Source organism: Octopus bimaculoides, chromosome 5 (genome assembly GCF_046866305.1).
Source record: "Octopus bimaculoides isolate indiv1 chromosome 5, ASM4686630v1, whole genome shotgun sequence".
NCBI lineage: Eukaryota > Metazoa > Mollusca > Cephalopoda > Octopoda > Octopodidae > Octopus > Octopus bimaculoides.
The window spans coordinates 96,541,264-96,565,801 of NC_142932.1; the positions used below are offsets into that span (position 1 = coordinate 96,541,264).

A 24,538-nucleotide genomic window follows, 5' to 3' on the forward strand; every position below is an offset into this window, starting at 1 on the left:
ACTGGCATGGGTTTGATGGTTTGAGGACCATGTCATGATCCAATATCAGTTTTGGTATAGCTTCTACTGCTAGATGCCTTTCCTAACACCAACCACTTCACAGAGTATACTGGGTGCTATTTCATGGCATAAGTATCAGTGAGGTTGTTTTGTAACTTGCAAGACTAAAATGCTTAAAGAGTTTCCATCACTGAAAGAACTTGAGAGAGAAAGGATTTTGGGCTAAAGTACAATAAGAGGAATAAATTTATTGTTGTGACTAGGTCATAATGGAGGAAGTAATTAAATAAATACTATTGAAGGAAGGAGTATGAAAGAGCAAGGGACAGGAATAGGGATTAGTGAGAGAGGGACAGTAGTAGTGGTAGTAGTACTCCTTGTTATATATGGGAAGGAAATTTGAAAGAGAGAAAGATGAGGGTGGTGAGAATCTGGAGAGAGTCACTGAAAGGAAGAAGGAAGAGATCATGAGGGTGGGCTAGAATGGGAGGGATGAAAGGGTATTAGAGTGAAGAAGTTGTGAGAGAAAGGAAGGCAGAGGGTGGAGAAATAGAACTATTTAAGCATATATATGAATAAAATATGCAGATGGGGTTAAGATGTTTTCTTCCCAGTCATATAGTTTCAGATACTATGTGGTATCTTCAGCAAGTGTCTTCAGGCCAACCAAAACCATGTGACTGAATTTGGTTGCCTGCAAGAAGCCTGTTGTGTGTGTGTGTGTGTGTGTGTGTGTGTGTGTGTGTGTGTGTGTGTGTGTGTGTGTGTGTGTGTGCTTTCTAAGATCTGCCTGACCAACTCTGCTATGATGTGGTTGGTTGAAAATATTTTTGAAATTTCTTTTCTTGGTGTTTTATACAGGAAGCTGTTTATTTGGAAAGAGTTGCAGAGATGGATCGAATTACTGATTGCCGTGACCAACAGAAGCAAATGTTTGAAGATTTAAGGAAACAGCGCCTGGATGAGTTCATGACAGGCTTCAGTACAATTACTAACAGACTCAAGGAGATGTATCAAATGATCACACTTGGAGGAGATGCTGAATTAGAACTTGTTGATTCTCTCGATCCATTTTCTGAGGGTATTGTCTTCAGGTAATTATTTCTATCTGAAATTCTTACTCGGAAGTTTTTTCTGCCTTTATTCACCATGTATTACACTTGTACAGAGTAAGTTTGTTCTAATGCTTTGAAATTTAATATTGCATATCACAAGCTTCTTGACATGTGCACACTGACTGTAAATAAAGCATTATTGCTCATACAAAGGAGTTTATTTGCTATTCTGTAAAAGCATGTCTTATGTGACCTCGATGTGGTTGTTTAGCAGCATAAAAGTAATGTGTTGATTCATGCAGTTATCTCTCTGCTATATTACTATGAAAATATTTTTTAGTTTGTATTTTTCAATTAATACAAATTCATACAAAAATGTATTTCTTCTGATATGCTTAAGTTATGAAAGGGATTAGCTTACAGTTTTTCAATAAACGTTAGCTTTGTATTTTGTTTGAAGTAAATTATTTTTGCGAATGGTTTTAAGTCTAATTTGATACAAATTAATCCTTTTCTCATTAAGCAACATTACTAAATGTAATTCATAATTTTGTTTAATTAACAAAATAATTATTTTTTAATTCCAGTGTTCGTCCACCAAAGAAATCTTGGAAGAATATATCCAACCTGTCTGGTGGAGAGAAAACACTTAGTTCTTTAGCTTTGGTATTTGCTTTGCATCACTTCAAGCCAACACCTCTTTATGTCATGGATGAGATTGATGCTGCTTTGGATTTCAAAAATGTCTCCATTGTTGCTAACTATATTAAGGTAAGATAAAAAAAAAATGCCTTTTGATGATTTTTATCCTTCATATGTTGAAGAAACTACGAAAATTTATTGCTAGCATAAAGCAGAATTGTAAGAGTGGATGTATGAGAATGAATAATTCAATGTCAGCTGGCTGAACATAGTATTCAAATATTTAAAAATGGAAAAACAGCTATTGTTTTATCTATTTTAGTTATTTTATTATAAACTATTAAAAAAATATACTTTTTCTTTATTCTGAATAGACAACACCAGAAAAGAAAAAAAAATTCAAATGTTTTGATTTCTCATTTCATCATCATCATCGTTTAACATCCGCTTTCCATGTTGGCATGGGTTGAACGGTTTGACTGAAAACTAGTAAGCCAGGGGGCTGCACCAAGTTCCAATGTGATTTGGCAAGGTTTCTACGGCTGGATGACCTTCCTAATATTAAACACTCCGAGAGTGTAGTGGATGCTTTTTATGCACCACCAGCACAGGTGCCATTGACCTGACACATCGGCATTGGCCACAACTACGGTCTCACTTGGCTTGGCATGTCAACACAAACACGGTATATTGCCAAGGATCTTGGTCACCTGTCACTGCTTCTATGAGGCCCAATGCTTGAATGGTGCTCTTTACGTACCACCAGCATGGGTGCCAGTCAGACAGCACTGGCATCAGCCATAACTATGATTTCACTCGGTTCAGCAAGTCTTCTCAAGCTCTGCATATTGCCCAACAATTGAAGAATGCTTTTAATGGGCCAATTATGTGACACTGGCTTTGACCACGACTACAATCTCACTTGCCTTGACATCACTGCCTCCATGAGGCCCAACACATGAATGGTGCGCTTTATGTACCAGTGGTACGGGTGCCAGTTAGACAGCATTGACATTGGCCACGACTACAATTTCTCTTGGTTCAACAGGTCTTCTCAAGCACAGCATATTGCCCAACAATTGAAGGGTGCTTTTAACGGGCCAGTTATGTGACACTGGCATTGGCCACGACTACGATCTCACTTGCCTTGACGTCACTGCCTCCATGAGGCCCAACATATGAACGGTGATCTTTATGTGCCAGTGACACAGCACTGGCATCGGTCATGATTACAATTTCACTTGTTCGATAAGTCTTCACAAGCACAGCATATCACCCAACGATTGAAGGGTGCTTTTAACGGGCTAGCTATGTGACACTGGCATCGGCCATGACTATGATCTTGGTTTGACAGGTCTTCTCAAGCACGGCATCTCTTCAAAGATCTTGGTTGCTTGTTATTGCCTCTGTGAAACCCAATATTCGAAGATTGTGCTTCACCACCTCATCTCATGTTTTCCTGGATCTACCTTTTCCACAAGTTCCCTCCACCATGAGAGTGCGTGAAACTTCATCACACAGCTGTCCTCATCCATATGCATCGCTTGACCATATCAGTGCAGTTGTCTCTCTTGCATACCATATCTGATGCTTCTTATGTCCAACTTTTCTCTCAGGATGCTTACACTCTGTTGTGCATGCACACTGACATTACACATCCAGCAGAGCATACTAGCTTCATTTCTTACAAACCTACGCATGTCCTCAGCAGTCACAACCCATGTTTCACTGTTGTATAACATGGCTGTTTGCACTCAGACATTGTACAGTCTGCCTTTCTAAGCGAGAGGCCCTTTGTTACCAGCAGAGGTAGGAGCTCTCTGAACTTTGCCCAGCCTATTCTTATTCTAGCAGCTATGCTCTCAGAGCATCCACCTGTGCTATTGACTTGGTCACCTAGGTAATGGAAGCTATCAACTGCTTCCAGTTTTTTCCCCTGATATGTGATGGAATCTATTTTTGGTACTTTTTATGGAGTTTCTACCTATGCCTTTTCTACATTTGTTTGTTTTTACTAGTCCATAACTTTTATTATAAACATTTTAAAAAATTTATGATTACAGAATTATTCTTATATTCACTTTGTCACATAGCTGTGGAATAGTATTTTTTTTTTTTTTTTTTTTTTTGGGAAATTGTGTCTATTTGCAATTTTTGTTCTAAATTAATGCAATTATAATAGTATTTCATATATAAGTAAATAGTATAAGTTTATAATAATCTTTATTGCAGGAGCGGACAAAAAATGCCCAGTTTATCATAATCTCTCTTCGAAATAACATGTTTGAATTGGCAGATAGACTGGTGGGAATTTACAAGACTGACAATTGTACTAAATCACTGGCAATTAATCCTCAGAAGTTGAGTAAAACACTGCTGGAATGTGATGCATAGAAACGTTTTATATTATTCTTTTCTTACTCTCACTTTATCTTTTTGGATTGGATTTTATTTCTACTCTACACAAGTTACTCTTCACTTTGGTATGAATGTAATCAAATAATGTTTGAATGTGATTTAATTGTGACAATGCAAGTTGTTGCTAAGGAGTTGAGACATGGAAGAACTTTTGAGCTTAATGCCTTTCTCTTTTTAAGATCTATGTATATATATATGTATTTCACTATTCCATTCATTTATAGCTAGACATCCAAAAATCAACTTGAGATGATATAGAACTGAATTATATTATAACTGAAAAATAAACATCTTTGTTAAAAACCATGTTATGATAATCTATTTTGAAATGCCAATATTTCCATTAAAAAACAGATAACATACCCAGAAGCAAAAATTCTTGCTGTTTTATGTTCTCTCAGTTATCAGTTGCTGTTATTGATATTAAAATGTTACTTTTGTTTTATTGGAATGTTTTTCTATTATATGTGCATACATGCACTTGTCAGTATTATTGGTCTGGTACTTTTTTCCTATCTGAGCATGCATTATTCCAGGGGTAGCTTTCTAGGTGGAGTCTGTTTAAATACATTGTAATTCATTTGAATCTAGCAGTACTTCATATGTAATATCCAATGCTCTCGCATCTCTCCTAATTAGATTTTCTATTCCCCCACAAGCTTTCCTTAGTCTACATTTACATAACTATTTTCTACCAGCAATTTATGTGCAATTTGTATTGTATGAAGACCCCCTTTGGTCATGGATGACCATGGGATTGCACCTAGAAAGCTACCCTGCAAGGTTGTTTATGGAAAACCAGCAGTCACCCATGCATACCAGCGATGTTATACAAAGAAAAGGCAAAAGCCTATACAGCTTGGCACCAGTGACATTGCAACTCATTTCTACAGCTGAGTGAACTGGGGCAACGCGGAATAAAGAACACAACACACAGCCCGGTTCGGGAACCAAACTCACTACCTCATGATTGCAAGCCCGCTGCTCTAACCAGTGAGCAATGGATATTGTCATCATACACAGCCATTGGTGCCTAGTTATTGTCTCACATATTTAACACTACATTCAAAGTGTATATACCTTTCTCTCTAGATTCTTTTCTAATATTCCAGCATTTCTAAAACATAGCTTATGTTGCCTACCTTGCAAGTGGATTTGGTCAATGGAAACTGAAAGCAGTCTGTCATGTGTATGTGTGTACATGCAAAATAAGTTTCCTTGAAAATGTAGCAAGGGTTAGTGATAGGAAGGGCATCTGGCTGTAAAACAATGCCTGAAGAATATATTGGTCTAACCCATTCTAGCATGGAAAAATGAGCATAAAAACAAAATGATTTTTCAAAAAATAGATTTAATCTGGTTTAATATCATTTTATATATTTTCTAGAATGAGAGATTAAAGGTGGTAACATGAATTTTGCAGCAGAAACTGCACAAAATTCTGATTAATGGAAGCAGATTTCACAGATTTCATTTGTTAGTTTGTTAAAGATGACATAGATTCATGGAAAAGTTCTTGTACTATATATGAGTGACAGTACAGATAAGCATTATTTTGAATTGTAGGTTGGCATTTGGAAAAAGCAATTCAAGTTTAGTCTTTAGTCATGCAGTCCAAATACTATTTTGATTGATTTAATCTCTTGGAAGTTGATGAAATAAGTGTTAAGATCTCAAGATTATGTTGAAAATATTGTGTAAAAGGGAGAAGCAGCTTAGATGTGAGGTACTGAATAAACGGTATTTTAAAAGTAGGTTGGCAGCTAACATGTTTGTTCATGAATCTTTGCAAAGCTGTCTTGTTAAACGTTTGATAGCATTAAGTGGCTGAAAATTGCAAGGGTGTATAACAGTATTAGTAAATGTTTGATATAGTTAAGAGGCTGAGAATTGCAAAGGTATTAGTATATTTCTAAGTATTCATTTCAGTCAGTTTGCCATTCAGGTTTCCTCAGCTCAACACGCCGAATCTTTCCACTGATTGTCTTTGGTAGTTCAGTGACAAATTTTATCTACAAAAAAAGAAAAAAAAAAGTGGGGGTTGGTGGGTGTACCATGATGAATAGCAAATTTATATTATGGAAATTATGAACCTGTTTAAGTTAGGTGAAATGTATAGAAACTATGAAAAACTGTTTAGGTTAGATGAAGTTAATGGAAAATAAAATTATTAATGAAAAGGTGATTTATTCAAAACAATCTAATGTAAACTGTCAGTACTTCTTGTGGTACACTATGCTTTAACTGTCTTGTGTTCTATGATGCAGAGGATAAACATTTATTACCTGATCCAGCTCTACTCAGATTTTGTCATACACACACACACAAGAGTATATTTTATGTGCAGGAGCCCCATTTGTGCTTTTTGATTTATGAGATACAGTAAATTTGATACTAATTTAGTCATCTTGTCTCTGTTTTGATTGATGGTTCCATTTCCAGGCACCTACACTTATGCATGTGCTAATATTAATGACTACAGAAACCTTTTTAGGTAATGTCAGTTTTTAAATATAAAACTATATTGCAGAAGATGGTCAGTGATTCATATTTTGTAGCTGTGATTTTTTTAGCAAAGGTACTTAATTCTTACAATAGCCTGTCCACCAAATTCAAATAAGTACTGAAGGAAGGAATAACTCGCTGTTCACAGTATCAGAGCTGTTAAATCAATACTTTATCAGATTGCAGTGGAGAGATGGGCTGGAAAATAACGACACATTAGGTTATGAGATCCATTATATATAATACACGTGTTAGTGTATTAGAATAGATTGGTGTCTCATCTAGAGAGACAATTTATCTTGTCAAATTGTAGGTAGTCACTCTTAAGAGGTCCCTTGGCACATAGGAAAAAAACATTTTGTTATAAGGAGAATGGAGTAAAAATAAAAAGATGATCCTTTCAAATTTAAGTTTTAGAAGGTAATCGATTATTTTAAAAAAAACATTGCATAATGTTAACTGATAAAAAGGGAAGTTGTTTACATCACTTACTCTGCGTGGATATTTGTAAGGTGCTGTAATGGACTTTACATGTTCCTGAAGTTCCTTTTTCAGTTCATCAGTATTGCTATTCTGGTATTTTTGTGTGAGTACCACAAATGCCATTATAATCTTGGGATTAAAAATATGAAGTGTTAAAAAGTGTCAATAATATATCTACATTTTTGTTTCAAAACTGTTAAATATAATAAAATAGATTTAAAATGTTAATCATTAGAAACAAAATTAATTCTCAGCAAAATGCATTACTGCATGTTGAAACATGAAACAAGGAAAGATTTACATTGAAAATATTCATATTGTTTCAGATTCAGTCCCACTGTGCTACACTTTAGACATGTCTTGTGCTACAGCCCTGGGCTGACCAAAGCTTTGTGAATGCATTTGGTAGATGGAAACTGTGCAAGCTGTTGTATCTGTGTGTGTGTATATATCATCATCATTTAATGTCTGTTTTCCTTGCTGGCATGGGTTGGACAGTTTGACCAGAGCTGGTAAGGCCAGGGGCTGCACCAGGCTCCATTGTCTTCTGGCATGTTTTCCATGGATGGATGCGCCCCTTAATGCCAACCACTCCACAGTGTACTGAGTACTTTTTATTTGGCACCAGCACTAGTATCTATCTGTCTATCTATATATATAATGTCTGTATTTTTGTTCCTCTCCCTCGAATGCTTGACAACCAATGTTGGTTTGTTTACATTCCTGTAAGTTAGTGGTTCAGCAAAAGAGACTGATAGAATAAGTACCAAATTTAGAAATAGAAAGTAAGTACTGGTATATTTTTCATCTGAGAAGATCTAACCAGCTAAAAATAAATGAAGTACATGTAAATAAAATGGGAGCAAGATGTTTTGATTCTTAAATTCAGGATATCATCATCATTGTTTAACATCTGCCTTCCATGCTGGCATGAATGGGATGGTTTGACAGGAGCCGGCCAGGCAGAAGCCTGCGCCAAATTTCTGTGACTGTTTTGGCAGGATTTTTACAGCTGGATGTCCTTCCTAACACCAACCACCTATCAGAATGGACTTAGTACTTTTTACATGGCACAAGCACAGGTGAGGTCAGTTTTGGAAAGGTTTTTACAGCTAGATGCCCTTCCAAATGGCAACCACTTTACATTGTGGACCGGATGCTTTTAAGTGGCACCTGCATGACAAAAATCTTTTGAGAGGGGAGAGGGCATTGGAGGAGGTGATCTTGTGTCAGATGATGAAAGGTTATAGTGAGACAGAAACAGATGTAAGGCAGGGAGCTGGCAGAAATGTTAGCACACCAGGCGAAGTACTTAGCAGTATTTCGTCTGCGGTTATGTTCTGAGTTCAAATTCCGCCGAGGTCGATTTTGCCTTTCATCCAAGGTGCCACATGGGACTGAACCTGGAACCATGTGGTTGGGAAGCAAATTTTTTATCACACAGCGATGTGAATTTTCTGAGTAAGTATTATGATAGCTACCTCATAGGAGTATGAAGATAGTGGTTTATGTATATATCAATTTATACACTAAGATTGAGTACAATAGAAGTCTTTGTTTATAAAACGTAAAACATATGTTGACTTACTTCCCCTCTGATGGGGTCTGGACTGCGGACTACTGCTGATTCCAAAACTGCTGGGTGTTGTATAAGAGCACTTTCAACTTCAAATGGACCAATGCGATATCTGAAAAAGATGAGAGAAAAGATAGGTTTGAAAATTAATTCTAAGTTTCTTATCTTCATGTTCTACTATTGCACTTTGTTAGGAACACATTTAAGCCTTTTACTACTATATCTCTGTTGAAATATTCAATACATAATGACAGATTTAGTGAAATAACTTTGTCATTATTAAGTTGATGTTTGGAATATAACAGGAAATGTTAACGGCAGGTTTTATTTGAGATCATTTTAAAACAGAAAGATTGCATTATAAGAGTAGGACCCGTCTCAGGCAGATTGATATCAAAGAATTAAAGCTGACCTCTTAGGTAAGATGTTGATCTACTGACTAAAGAGCTGACAATATTCTTATCCTAGATAAGGCACCTAATGTCTTTTCCAATGCCTTGAATCGTACAGTAGTCTGCTACTCACACTGGTGAACCATTGCTTCTCTATAGTACCTAGTTATAGTTATGCATACTGAACAATTAAAGTATTTTTTATCTTTTGCCTGTTGCAGTCTTTGGACTGTGGTCATGCTGGGGCACTGCCTTAAAGAAACTTTAGTTGAATGAATGAACCTCTGCTTTCCTTTTTTAATCTTGGTACTTATTCTATTGGTTTCTTTTGCTGAACTACTAAGCAACACCAGTTGTCAAGAAATGGTGGGGGACAAATATATATATATTCTTTTATTCTTTTACTTCTTTCAGTCATGCTGGGGCACCACCTTTAGTCGAGCAAATCGACCCCATGACTTATTCTTTGTAAACCTAGTGCTTATTTTATCAGTCTCTTTTGCCAAACCGCAAAGTTACGGGGACGTAAACACACCAGCATCGATTGTCAAGTGATGTTGTGGGGACAAACACACACACACACACACATACGACAGGCTTCTTTCAGTTTCCGTCTACCAAATCCACTTTGGTCAGCACGAGGCTATAGTAGAAGACACTTGCTCAAGGTACTACGCAGTAGGATTGAACCTGGAACCATGTGGTTGGTAAGCAAGCTACTTACCACAGAGCCACATATATATATGTGATCGGTTTCTTTCAGTTTCCGTCTACCAAATCCACCCACAAGGTTTTGGTCACCCTGAGGCTGTAGTGGAAGATATTTGCCCAAGGTGCCATGTAGTGGCACTGAACCTGGAACCATGTGGTTGGGAAGCAAGCTTCTTACCACAGCCATGCCTATATTTATAAAGTAATTTTCTCAGGCATAGCTGTTTGAATAAGAAGCTCACTTTGCATGCATGGTTTTTAGTCAAATGAATCAACTCCCAGTACTTATTTTTAAGCCTGGTACTTATTCTATCAGTCTTTTTTGCCAAACTGCTAAGTTATGGGGACTTAAACACACCAACACCAGTTGTCAAACAGTGTTGGGGACACACACATATATACACACATATATACAACAGGCATCTTTCAGCTTCTTATTTCTTTACTGCCCACAAGGGGCTACACACAGAGGGGACAAACAAGGACAGACAAACGGATTAAGTCGATCATATCGACCCCAGTGCATAACTGGTAATTATTCAATTGACCCCAAAAGGATGAAAAGCAAAGTCGACCTCGGCGCAATTTGAACTCAGAACGTAGTGGCAGACGAAATACCGCTTAGCATTTCGCCCGGCATGCTAACGTCTCTGCCAGCTCGCCGCCTTGGGCGTCTTTCAGTTTCTATCAACCAAATCTACTCAGAAGGCTTTGGTCAGCCTGAGGCTATAGTAGAAGACACTTGCCCAAGGTACTACACAGAAGGACTGAACCTGGAACCATGTGGATGGGAAGCAAGCTTCATACCTGTTATATGGACTGTTGGATATGTTATTCGTCTGACGTTCCGTGTGTCACTGTGGTTCGTTTGAGTTCATTGTTTCATTGTTGTTGTTCTGAAGGACTGGGGTAGTAAAATGTCATTGATAGATATGGCGGACATGATTCTTGTTTATTCATAACGAACATTGGGTGAGTGCGTTCTTTGTATGTAATTAAATAATAAATGTAATAATTAAATTGTACAACTCGTGTTATCTCTGCGAGTCTTCCAAGGGAAATACAACAATACCACACCTTATAAAAAAAAAAGCAGAAAAATATACTATAGGTAATGGAATCACTAACCCAGATGAAAGAATTATATCATCATTTCGGCCTATGAACCAAATATAGCCATCTTCATCCATTTCGCATTTATCACCTGTCAAATAATAATCACCCCTGAAAACAGATTCTGTTAATTTTGGCTCGCCCTGGAAATAGGAAATAGTGGCAATTGAAGAAAAGACAAAATTGTGTAAATAATAATAATTACTATAGAAGAGTGATTCTAGGGAGATAATGGAATGTTAAAATATGTGGGTGTGGTTAAATATAGGTTGGTTGCAAAATTTATAAATTTTAAATGTATAAAAATCAAATACTAATAAGCAGAACTTTATTAAAAGTTTAATTTTTATTAGGATTTTTATTCGTCTTTTTTTTTTTGTTTTTACTTGTTTCAGTTATTAGACTATGGCCATGCTGGGGTAGGTACCACCTTGAAGAATTTTTGGTTGAATGAATCGACCCCAGAACTTAATTTTTCTGCTAAGCCTGGTACTTATTCTATCAGTTTCTTTTGCTGAACAGCTAAATTACAGGGACGTAAACACACCAACATTAGTTGTCAAGCGATGGTAAGGGACAAACAAAGACACACACACACACACACACACATTATGGGCTTCTTCCAGTTTCTGACTACGAAATTCACTCACAAGGCTTTGATCAGCTTGAGGTTATAGTAGAAGGCATTTGCCCAAGGTGCCATGCAGTGGGACTGAACCCAGAACCATATAGTTAGGAAGCAAGCTTGTTACCACACAGCTATACCTGCACCTATTTGTTAATATATTTTGATTGATTTACTACCCTTATATCTTCAGGTTTTATTTAAGTTATATTAATTATGGTTAGTTGACATCTTTACTGTGCTCCTTTCATATTCTGGCAGCTCCCCCCCTCTCTAATTTTTAAAAATTCATTGAAGCTAAATCATTTAGCTTTCAGATAACTCTGTCTCATGTAATGCTTATTTATTCATATTGTTTTGAATTAATAATGGTTTATCTTATAGGTTTGAGATTTCAGTTATGGGATTGTATACTTTTAGAATGACACTGTAGGGTCAGTGTAGGCACGAGAGGCTGGATTTGGCTAGTTTGGACATAAAACAGGTAGAATATTTGGGTCTTATATGGCTGGTTTAAATGCTAAAGTGCTAAATTTCGTTAAAGAAACACTCAGGGAAAATTAAACACATTGACAAGAGTGTGCACAGGCAAATTCATAGATAGTGTTATTGATAATGTGATGAGAAAAATATGGTTCCAGATTCAGTCCTATTGCGTGGCACCATGAACAAGTGCCTTCTGCTATACCCTCAGGCTGACTGAAGCATTGTGAGTGGATTTGGTAGATGGAAACTGAATGAAGCCCATCATATATATATATGTGTGTGCGTGTCTTTGTGTTTGTCCCCCCCCCCCTCACTGCTTGGCAACCGGTGTTGGTGCGTTTACATGTCCAGCACTTAGCATTTTTAGCAAAAGAGACCAATAGAATAAGTACCAGGCTTTAAAAAAACAAAGTACTGGAATCAATTTATTTGACTAAAATTCCTCAAGGTGGCGTCCCAGCATGGCTGCAGTCTAATAATCAAAACAAGAAAAAGATAAAAGAAAAGATTATCATCTTTCCTATTAATGCAAAACAGATTTTTAGATAGTGAGCTTATACAGCAGTAAAAGAAATTGAAAGTAATATTTAGTGGGAGAAAGTATGGAAGCAGAATAGTTACATATATTTCTATAATTTTATCATACTTACAACATATCTACTAAATAGTCCAACTGGTCTATCTGGTTTGCAACAAATAGCTAAGTTACCAAGAGTGCCTGGTGGTTGTACTTCTCCTTCATCATTTACAATCTATTACAAATATGGTAGAATTGTTTTATAAAAAATGCTAAAGATTGAAAGTTATTTGATTAATTTGAAAATGACAAATTTTATTACAAAATATGCAATGTATATTCTGTATTTATTTGTGAATCATATGCATTCATCTCATATTTTGCATGAAGCACTACCTCGGTAAAATATATCCTTCCAGTTATATAGTCCTCATAATCATAATCTTAATTCTTTGATGTCAACAGTACAATTTCAAAGGAAATATAAAAATAAAATGTTCCATTATTTTTCTGAGCTTCCTAAATCTAGTGATTCTTTCTGGGGGTATATTAGTTTAGATATAAAATGATGGCTCCATCCATTGAAAGCTGTAAATGATGGATTAGGAAACATGCATATATGATATTATGCTAATTTATCCTTTTTTAGAAAGCAACATGGAAAGTAACATAATACTATAGAAAGTTCTGTACTTTCCTGTTTATGCAACAAAAGTTGATGGGTTGCCATGGTTATGAGATCTAAATTGTTGCACCTTTTAATTAAGAATGTCAGGCTACATAAGGCCATCTGTTGCTGCAGTGCATATTTACTTAGTTGGTCTATTCTTGTGTGTGAGTAAGCTATTGGCTGTTGGAAAAGGCTGATGACTTGTTTAATATTAACAGTAGTCGTTGACTACTGTTATGAACTACTACTGATATGATTAGGCATGAAAGTTAATATATATATATATATATATATATATATCATCATCATCATTGTTTAATGTCCGCTTTCCATGCTAGCATGGATTGGACGATTTGACTGAGGACTGGCAAGCCAGAAGGCTGCACCAGGCTCCAATCTGATCTGGCAGTGTTTCTACAGCTGGATGCCCTTCCTAACGCCAACCACTCTGAGAGTGTAGTGGGTGCTTTTACGTGCCACCGGCACGAGGGCCAGTCACACGGTACTGGCAATGGCCACGCTCAAAAAGGTGTTTTTTACGTCAAACCGTCCAACCCAACGACGACGATGATGTATATATGTATGCATGTATATATGTGTATATATATGTGCATATATACACACATATGTGTGTATATATATATATATAATTGAAAGGGTAAAGGATTATCAATTTATTAATAAATTAATAATTAATAATTTTTACCAAGCCCTTCGGTATGTAAGCACCATTATCGGTGTGGAACTTATTTAAAAGTTCTTATACATTTATAAACAAAATTAATGGATCAGCAACAGGTTGCTTCACCACATACCGAAGTTCAGAAATAGCAGCCAAAAATGCTGAAACTCCAACAGATAGCAGTTACCCGCAACTCACATAGGCAAAACAAGAAGAAAAATAACAAACTAAACTAGCCATAGTTAGTTCGTTATTTTTCTTCTTGTTTTGCCTATGTGAGTTGCGGGTAACTGCTATCTGTTGGAGTTTCAGCATTTTTGGCTGCTATTTCTGAACTTCGGTATGTGGTGAAGCAACCTGTTGCTGATCCCTTAATTATATATATATATATATATATATATATATATATATATATATATATATATATATATATACATATACTTATATACATATATATATATATATATACTTATATACATATATATATATATATATATATATACATATATATATATATATACATATATATATATATATATACTTATATACATATATATATATATATATATACATATATATATATATATATACATATATACATATATATATACTTATATACATATATGGAGGTGCGTGGCTTAGTGGCTAGGGTGTCAGCATCATGATGGTAAGATTGTGCTTTCGATTCCTGGACCAGGTGACATGTTGTGTTCTTGAGCAAAACACTTCATTTCACATTGCTCCAGTCCACTCAGCTGGCAAAAATGAGTAACGCTGTGATGGACTGGCGTCCCGTCCAGCTGGAGAACACATACGCTATTGAAACCAGGAAACTAGGCCCATGAGCCTGGCTAGGCTTTAAAAAAGGGCGCATTTATTTTTTTATCTTATTATAAATATATATATATATATATGTATATATATATATATATATATATATATATGTATATATACATGTATATACATATATATATATATATACATATAAATCTCTCTCTCTCTCTATATATATATATATATATATATACACGTATATATATATACATGTATACTATACATATATACATATACATCTATATATATATATATACATGTGCAGATGTATACATTTATATATACATTATATATATATATATGTATGTATGTATGTATGTATGTATGCATGTATATATGTGAAATAAAAGTTTCACTTTAATCATTTCATTATTAATAGTGAAACTATTAAACTGAAAATATCACACATTACAAAAGAGAGATGTTATTGTTTCACTTTTGACACATAATACTGAAATAGTGTAAGAGATAAGAGATTGCTGTGGACTTGCATTAGGCAAGAAGTTGAAAATTTGGATGCTAAATAAAGCATGTGAAAAATTTGAATGAAATTGGTTGTGTAGTTCTTGAGTTTTAAGGATCTACACTGACAGACATACATACAGACACATTCTCATCTTTATATATATATATATATTTTGAATGTTGTTTTCACTGTCCAATTTTTCCTGTCTTGGTTTGTGTTTGCCACCTTGGAATCCTCTGTGTAGTGGGTTGATCCACTACTCAGGAAGAGACTATTCTAAAGTACGTTCTGTCTTATCTTCGAAACGTCTAGTTAGAATAGAGACAGCTGATGAAGGGATATTCCAAGTGGCTTTCCGTTCCTATGTGTTCGTTCCGTTGTCTGTAGTTCATTGTTCTAACGTCCTGTACCCTGATATGCATATATATACACATGTAGATGTAAGTATGTACATATATGTGTGTATACATGTATATGTATTCTTTGTATTATTACATTATTGAACATACACGTCCTTTTTTGCAAGTAAGTCTACATTATTATTCTGACGTGACTCTATCTTTCTATCTATCTATCTATCTATCTTTCTATCTATTTATCCATTTGTCTTCCTCTATCTTTCTATCTATCCCTCTGTCCTGGCCTCTACTTCACTGCTATACCCTTCTGTCCCTTCCTCCTTGTTCCACTTCCTCCCTCCACCAACCTCTCTGCTCTCGTGTGACCTGTGGTCAACTTTCTTTTCACTCCAGCCGCTGTGAAGGCAAGACGAACTACTAGCGTTCTACCTCAGATTCGCGTTTGGCCGTACGGCTTTTGAATGTTGTTTTCACTGTCCAATTTTTCCTGTCTTGGTTTGTGTTTGCCACCTTGGAATCCTCTGTGTAGTGGGTTGATCCACTACTCAGGAAGAGACTATTCTAAAGTACGTTCTGTCTTATCTTCGAAACGTCTAGTTAGAATAGAGACAGCTGATGAAGGGATATTCCAAGTGGCTTTCCGTTCCTATGTGTTCATTCCGTTGTCTGTAGTTCATTGTTCTAACGTTCTGTACACTGATATGCATATATATACACATGTAGATGTAAGTATGTACATATATGTGTGTATACATGTATATGTATTCTTTGTATTATTATTATTATATATATATATATATATATATATATATATATATATACATATATATATATATGTATATATACATATATATATATATGTATATATACATATATATATATATGTATATATACATATATATATATATATATATGTATATTATTTTGCTTAAAAGAGTTCCAATACTGTCTGTTTTTTTATGTTTTATTTATATTCCTGCAGAACTAATGTGGGGTATAGAATATGGAATATACGATATATAATATGATATACAATATACAATATAAAATAAAATAAAATAAAAATGGATGGCACCATGAAAGAAAGTATTGAATGTAGATGAAATATTGAGTGTTCAATATAAAGGATCAAATATATAAATATATAAATATAAATATATATATATAAAGGCGACTCGAGTTTCAGGGCTATTTCCCTTCGTCATGGCCGGTATGACAGACTTTAACAGACTATATATATATACATATATATATATTGTTATATTTCAGGATGGTCATCTTTTTTTTGCTAAAAAAAAATGTGCATACCCTGCACATAATTGTTTTTGCAAATTATAGTGTGGCTTACAAGGCGTTGCTTACCCATGTTTTGAATTGAGCTGAATTAATTTTCTTTAAGTATCATTATTGGTATTAATACACTGGTGAAATTTAAAAAATCAACTTGTATTAAATGAAACCCTCAAATCCATCAGTGCACACACACACACACACTGTTGCATATCTACGTATATATTTATGCATGTATGTATGTATGTATGCAGATGTGTCTATGTGTATAGGTACATGATGATCTATACACATGCAGACGAGAGTTGATTCATGTGAAAAAGAAAGTGAACAAAATAATATGACCACTTGCTTATCGGGAAATTTGTAAGTTTGATTTTTTTTTAAATTTAAAAAAAAATTTTTTTAAAGATAATCAAACCAAATGTTCATTTCGAGTCACTCACCCAATGAGTATTTCTACCAAATGAGGTGTTCAGCCGTTTTCCAGTAATTTTGTAAGCACACAGACAGACAAAGACGAGTGATTACAATACCCTGCTTTTGTTTATGCACGCAGGGTAAAAATGACCATCCCAAAATATAACAAGATCTGTTTCAACACACAATTTCACATTGGGTATCTTGTAACACAAATTCATAAACATATATATATACACACACACGAGGGGGTGCTGAAAAGTTCCTGGCTTGAAGGGTATTGTGAAAGGTTTGGTTGGAGGCCCAACCTTTCTAAGTTCTTTTATAGGGCTTAGAAAAACTGAAGGACTGCTGCAATAAGTGTGTGAATCTGAAAGGGGAATATATTGAATAAAATCATAATTAACTGATCCTCCTGTATTTTCTTTTACTCAAAACCAGGAACTTTTCAGCACCCCCTTGTATACACTTACATACATTGAGAGAGAGAGAATATGAATTAATCATAAGAATTAAGTTAGTTACCTGTAAGTTTATTCCAGGGGAAGCCTTTCCCATTGACCCAATCTTCCTTTCAAGGAAAGGATAATTACCACAGAGAAATGTCTGAAAGAAGCAAATGTCTCTTTATCATAAAAGCACAAGAAAAATAAGAAAATTAAAAGAATGTAAGTTCTACTTAAATGTTGAAAATTCATAGAGTTAAATTTTTCTTTTGTATAGCCTATATTACATATTTTGAAAGTAAACCTTTGAATTCCCATTATTTGTGTCAATTGACAGCCAGCAATATTTACAGAATTCAAGATGTCTAAGCTTTAATGATCATCTTAGACGTGCCTTATGATTGATTTGATAATTTGGTATGTTGTCATGAAATAGCAATTATTATTATTTAGAAGTAACACTTATGTTTAAACCATACATTCATCTGCTATTTACCATTTATATTGTTTTACATATTAGTTTCAGTAGTCAATATAGATAGAACTATGATACAGTCTAAAAAAAAAAAGAGGAATATTCAATATTTTCCTGAATGGTGTTAAGCTTAACAACTTGGTTTCAATTCTTGGTTGGAATTATATCACTTCATTTCATATTACAAGGGGCAGCTAAAAGGTTCATAGGCTGACCAAAATGCTCTCATGGAATATGACCAAATGAGGTTATTTTTCACTATAGTCTCCCTTGTGGTCCATCCATTTCTTTCATTGGTTCTGCAGTGTTTGGATCCCATTGATGAAAATGCTTTCATCTTGTTGGTCAAAAAAGTCATCAACAGCAGATATGACAACATCATCACTGCAATACTGATTCCCAGCCAAGAGTTTTTCATGTTATATGTAAAGGTACATGACCCAATGGTTAGGGTGTTGCACTCATGATCACAAAATCATGGTCTTGATTCCCAGACTGGCAGTGCATCGTTCTTGAGCAAAATACTTCATTTCACATTGCTCCAGTCCACTCAGCTGTAAATAAGCAACCCTGCAATAGACAAGTAACCCATCCAGGGAGTATACTGGCCTCCCTACCTAGCCAGCTGAGTGACATCATTTGAAAACTCCAAGAATTCAAGGAAATGCATTGTGACCAGTGATATATAACCACATCCAATAGTCTGGTTAATATGGAGCTATTTGTCTTACTGTCATGAAAATTCATATTCTTTCTCCTATAATCCTGAAACCATGTAGCTACATGAGATATATTTAGATTGCTGGGGCTTGTAAATGAGTTATGGCATGCTAAACAACGAAAAAAACCTTGTTATAATACTATCTGGAGATTAAAATTATATTACTTTATACTATTCTGATGGAGAGTGTCAGTTCAATGATTATATCCATTAAATTTCATATATGAATGCTCAATTAATAGTCATTGTGTAAGTGAAAACTGGCTTTAAAATTTCACTTAGAGCTATAAACTATGACACAATCTCTTATCTACTTGCAATACAACTGATAATAAATAGCTAAAACAAAAGATTTTTTTCTCCTGCAGTCATCGTATTATCAGTGTTTCTTACACTACTAGAGAAACATATGTAAAATAAATCATAGACAAATTTTTGAAAACTTAATGACATTCTCACAAGTAGGTCCATTGTTAGTCCTGTCTTTTCAAACAGGTCACTTGCTGTTTGTTTTTATAAGCAACTGTGTTATCCATGAATTTCAAGGACTATAAAAAGTGGAGGTTTTATTACATGAGTAGGAAAGCATAGTTGATGAGTGTTTGCTTAATATGAGTAATGACTGTAATAAGAACATTGGTATTGAGTATAGTTTATATATTTTTTATAATTGCAACTGATGGTAACTGTTGTAGTTTGAAGTGACTCTATCTATAGTAGAAATATCACCAGTATATTTCACTTCCTTTTTAATGTCATAAGGTGCTTAAGAGAAGCTAACTTCACTGGTCACATTATGAGAATAAAAAAAGAGGAGAAAAAGAAATTCTTACTGTTTCAGTTTGGCCATAGGCCTCATATAGTTCCAGACCTGTTCCTTTCTTCCACTGGCTAATCAGCTCCTCATTCTGAAATTAAAATAATATTTACAAAATATTCCAGGTAAAAATATATATATATATATATATATATATATATATATATATATATATATATATATATATATATTTTTATGAGAGTAGTATAAAATTAATGCTTTGGTGTAGTCTTGTTATAAAACTCCTGCTGACAGTAAAATTATGCTTAATATAGCTGTTTTAATTTTATCTAACTTATATTAACCTATAAAGACAAGATCAGATATTTGAAAAAATATTTTCCAAAAGATGATAACAATAATTTATTTGAAACTTGACAAAAATTTAATGATTTCAATATAATTCAATACAAATAATTATCATTGTCTTTTTACAAGTACAACCAAGGTTTTCCTTACCACTGGTTCACCACCAGAAATACAATGACGCAAAGACTTGAACTTATATTTACTTAGATCCTCTTGAACAAACAAGCGTAGAGCAGTAGGTGGTGCACAAAAGACAGAAATACTGTATTTTTCCAGAATCTGAAAAATAAATCGAACTTGATATGAAAGTTGGTTTAACTTCAGACTAAGTCAGTTTTATGGGCATTTAGGTAATAATCAAATTTCATCCTATGGCTCTTTATTATTATCTTCTAATGGTGTAGTCTGAATGAGATCAGATATCAATGTATCTGAACAGCTGTCAGTTAATGGCTATAAGAAAAACATAGGCATTTCCTATAACCAAAAAACAAAAATTCAAGAAAGTTGATGTTCTAGGAAGGAAGAATTGAGTGTATTGGTTAGTGCATAGTTTGGCATGGCAGTGGACACAATATAGGCGATGAGATGGCACAAGATCAGATAGTTAAAAAAACAGAGGCCATTACAGTAGTGGTAGAAGTAAAATGAGGAGACAGTGAATCTATGAGAGAGTCTGTTGGTGAATGTCTTCATGTTAGTCAGTCAGGTGGGCATTTTCTGGATGCAGTTCCCAAAGTGTATGTGTAGTAGGAGTACCATTCCAGATGTTTGAGGAGGAATGCTGTCAGTAAAGCATCAGGTTTCAGTCTGACTTGGCTTGGTTTCTATGGCTGGATGCCCTTCCTAATGCCAACCACTTTACAGTGTGTGCTGGGTGCTTTTAACATGGCACCAATGCAAGCACGTGTGTGTGTGTGTGTGTGTGTGTGTGTGCACACATGTGTGTGTATATGCTTTTGCACACTTTCTAATTACCAAATACCCCACAGAAGTATTGGTCAACTTAAGTTTATAGATGATTGCTAATGGTACCAATAGTGTTACTTAATATGGAACCATATAATTTAGAAATATGGGTAAATTTACAAAAATATTATAAATTAAGCCACACTGGAATGATTTTCCTTCATATTAAATTATAATGATTGTCACACTTGACAAAATTGATATCAAACAATAAAATAGACATGATGAGCACAGAAATAAAAATGAGGAGGTAATTGCAAAAACAAAGAAACATAAATAAACAAAAACTCCCCAAAAATAAACATACTTGTAGAAGTGATTTAGAATCAAATTTGTGGTTAGTTGTGTGATAAATGAAAACACATGCACCACCCAACCAAGGTGCAAAGAGGCTACTCCAAGCAGATTTTGCCCATCCTGTATCTGCTAAATTCCAAATTACATCAGTCTGAGTAGCAGTTAAAAGATATCTAAAAGAGAAAATGACAGACAAAACTTAAATTTCATTTGTGGGTAAGAGATACAAACTTTGCTCAAAACATTAATTTTCTCAAAAAGTTTATATGGGAAGTTAAAGTTAATTCTATAGACTGTATAAAGGTAAATCAAGAGAAGGATCGTATCAGATAATTCCCATAATGTAGTAGGTAAAAATACAAGACAGGACCCTACAAATAGAATATTATATGTATTTGTCTGATGGTAAAGTGATGCTTGTTGTTGAGTAACACTGGTGACCTCTGCTTTAGTAAATTTCTGGCATAGTTAGCCAGTCAAAAGCCTAATGGTGATCATATCTCTATTGCTGTCCTGAATGATGAATGAAATGAGATGAAATGAGGCAAGTGCATTAGAGCAAGACATAAGCTCCTTGCAACCTAAAACTGGGATGCAATTTCAATCCTTGCTTTACTTTCTAAAACATTTGGGAAAACCATGGACATCAACATATTTCATTTTCCTTTCTCTAAAAATATAAGGTTTTGTACTAAGAGAAAAGAAACTAATATTTAGCCCTTTAGCATTCACATTGTTCTGTCAAAATTAATGCTTATTCATTCACATTGTTTTGAATTAATCTTGCCTTATTTTGTAGCTTTGAGATTTTGATGAGGTAACTGTTAATTTTTAGAATATTGTAGGACTAGTGTGAGAGGCCAGATCTGGCCAGTTTGAACATAAAACAGGTAGAATATTTTGGCTGGAAATGGCTGGTTTAAATACTAAAGTGATAAGACTTAAAATATGTAGTTTAGTGTTTGTTGAGGGAAATTTGACTGTTATGTTATGCACATGAAATGACCATGTAGAAGATTTTTCACTATCTCACTAGAAGCTAAAGTGTTCGCATAACATGGTATTCTTTTTCTCTATTTTTACATTGGAAAAGTATAAACAGCTTACCGGGTGGTAGACAAACTACCAATTCCATAACTAGCGTGAGTGTGCTCAGTCATTTTAGGATGACTTGTGGTACCACTTGTGAAAAACCACATCATAGGATCAGATGCTCTTGTTTTAACACCCTGCCAACAGAATTAGAATTACTTATATTAGCAGGACCTGTGAATATTTCACAGAATCAATAGTAAACCTATTGGGCTATTTCTGAAAACTTCATCCAAAAAACCTGAAAGCATAGCCTATCTTGTGTCTGTATGGAAAGATAGTCACTCATCTGCTACTCATTGAAAAGTGAAAGAAATTGGAATACAATGATTATTTAATGCACTTTATATATACACTTTATATACTTTATGCATAACTTTATAGACTAAAATAAATATCCACTTTTATTTTTCCATTTTCCCCATAAACAAAAAGAAAATATCCTGTGCATATGATACAACCTTTAGTTAAATTGCATATATCTGCCACATAAATAAGCATGAATGTTTCACAGAATTGTACTGATGCAAATGTGTTAAGTGATAGGTGATACAAGAAACTTAGCTCAATTAAAAAAATATACACATTTCATTATACAATCACCAGTGCCGCTGCCACCACCGCTGCCGCCACCACCTCTCTACCTTTCTTTAATCTCATCATCAGAATATCACCACTCTGCTAAAATTATATCTCTAGCTCTCTCTATATCACTACCTTCAACTAACTTTTTTAACCAAGTTATAAATATTATGTTCCCCCTACCTCATGTCACGGACGCTTCCCCCTCCCTCTTTCAGTCTCACTCTTTGCCTTATTCTCTTTTTCTCACTCCTTTTTCTTTCTCCTCTCTTTCCCTTCAACTAATCATGTGAAAGTGTTACAATTACATTCCCCCTACTTCATATCATAGAAGCTTCTCTCTCCCTCTTTTTCTCTAATTATGTGAAAGCAATACCATTGGTCTAAGTAACACAATGATAAGCAGAATTATTATAAGATTGAATGAAAATTTATCAAAAATTATATAAGATGTTAAAAAACAAGCATAAAGAAACAACAAAAACAAAAGAAAAATGAAACCAACTTTATGATTGTTATGAAAATGTTTTACCTCAGCAGAATCTGGAGCTGTAGCCATTAATTCAGTGAAATTAAGCCATGATGAGCTAAAAAAAAAAAAAAAACAGTAAAATATGGTAGCATGATATGTTTTTAAATAGTAGAATATGGAATACAAGTACATAAAGGTAAAACACTGACCTTCTGGATACTGATGGCCGAGAACCTGTTATAACACTGTGCAACAAAATATTAATTTTTTTGTGTCTTTAGTCAGTAAGTGTTATTTCCTAGTTGCTTGTATTTAGAAATCAAAGGAAATGACTACTATTCCTCGAAAACTTTGCTTTTGTGACCTGGACATCAATGTTTTGAAACTGACCATTACATTTCAGACAGGCTCAGCATTGAGTTGCTGAAGCAGAAAGATTGTTATAGCAAATATTCTGCTCAATACCACAGATTTGCTAGTCAGTTGCTTGACCATAACCACTTGAGAGCATGTCTCTTAGTGGCTGACAATATGTGCATCTCTGATCATGAGAAGGAGTAGTGGGGGAGCATCATAGCCATGTGTTGAAAGATATTCTTTCGGGTTTGAATAAATGTAACAAAAGCAAAGTTTGAAGGAAACATTAGCTATTTTTCATACTTTCTAGGGGTAAGAAAATAGGAAATAACAGTTGGTACCAAGAATAAAAATCATGTTACTCAGTATAATTTGTACTAATTTATGAGCATGAACTTTAAACTCCCATGGACGCCAGACTAGTTTACTAAGTGACCCTATTTTTCAGTCCCTTGAACATTACAGTACTAATAAACTTGTGTCATCTATACTATGTACAGGTACCTGTACATTTAATTCTGTACAGCTACTTTTAATTATTTAATTCTTATTCTTTTACTTGTTTCAGTCATTTGACTGTGGCCTTACTAGAGCACCACCTTAAAGGGTTTTAGTTGAAGAAATCAACCCCAGAACTTATTTTTTGAAAGTCTAGTACTTATTCTATTGGTCACTTTTGCTGAACCGCTAAGTTACGGGGACAGAAACACACCAGCATTGGTTGTCAAGTGATGGTAGGGAGGCAGAAACACACACA

At 34.6% G+C, this 24,538-nt stretch overlaps 2 protein-coding genes across 3 annotated transcripts in view; one reads left to right on the top strand and one right to left on the bottom strand.

Moving 5' to 3' along the window:
- Positions 1 to 4,560, top strand: part of LOC106869168 (structural maintenance of chromosomes protein 4) — a 44,640-nt gene extending 40,080 nt beyond the window's left edge. Inside the window, exons 25-27 of the mRNA XM_014914784.3 lie at positions 862 to 1,094; positions 1,643 to 1,826; positions 3,930 to 4,560. Coding sequence (XP_014770270.2) covers positions 862 to 1,094; positions 1,643 to 1,826; positions 3,930 to 4,091 — 579 coding nt within the window. The 3' untranslated portion in view covers positions 4,092 to 4,560. The remainder of the gene's footprint in view (positions 1 to 861; positions 1,095 to 1,642; positions 1,827 to 3,929) is intronic.
- An 886-nt stretch (positions 4,561 to 5,446) lies between these two features.
- Positions 5,447 to 24,538, bottom strand: part of LOC106869167 (acyl-coenzyme A synthetase ACSM3, mitochondrial) — a 38,720-nt gene continuing 19,628 nt past the window's right edge. For both annotated transcript variants that reach the window (XM_014914782.3, XM_014914783.3), the window contains exons 6-16: positions 23,485 to 23,539; positions 22,386 to 22,507; positions 21,289 to 21,451; positions 20,163 to 20,291; positions 19,720 to 19,794; positions 17,770 to 17,850; positions 12,657 to 12,758; positions 10,911 to 11,038; positions 8,692 to 8,791; positions 7,113 to 7,232; positions 5,447 to 6,127 (exon numbers count right to left, since the gene is read on the bottom strand). In XM_014914782.3, the coding sequence (XP_014770268.1) occupies positions 6,041 to 6,127; positions 7,113 to 7,232; positions 8,692 to 8,791; positions 10,911 to 11,038; positions 12,657 to 12,758; positions 17,770 to 17,850; positions 19,720 to 19,794; positions 20,163 to 20,291; positions 21,289 to 21,451; positions 22,386 to 22,507; positions 23,485 to 23,539 (1,162 nt within the window). In that variant the 3' untranslated portion in view covers positions 5,447 to 6,040. The remainder of the gene's footprint in view (positions 6,128 to 7,112; positions 7,233 to 8,691; positions 8,792 to 10,910; positions 11,039 to 12,656; positions 12,759 to 17,769; positions 17,851 to 19,719; positions 19,795 to 20,162; positions 20,292 to 21,288; positions 21,452 to 22,385; positions 22,508 to 23,484; positions 23,540 to 24,538) is intronic.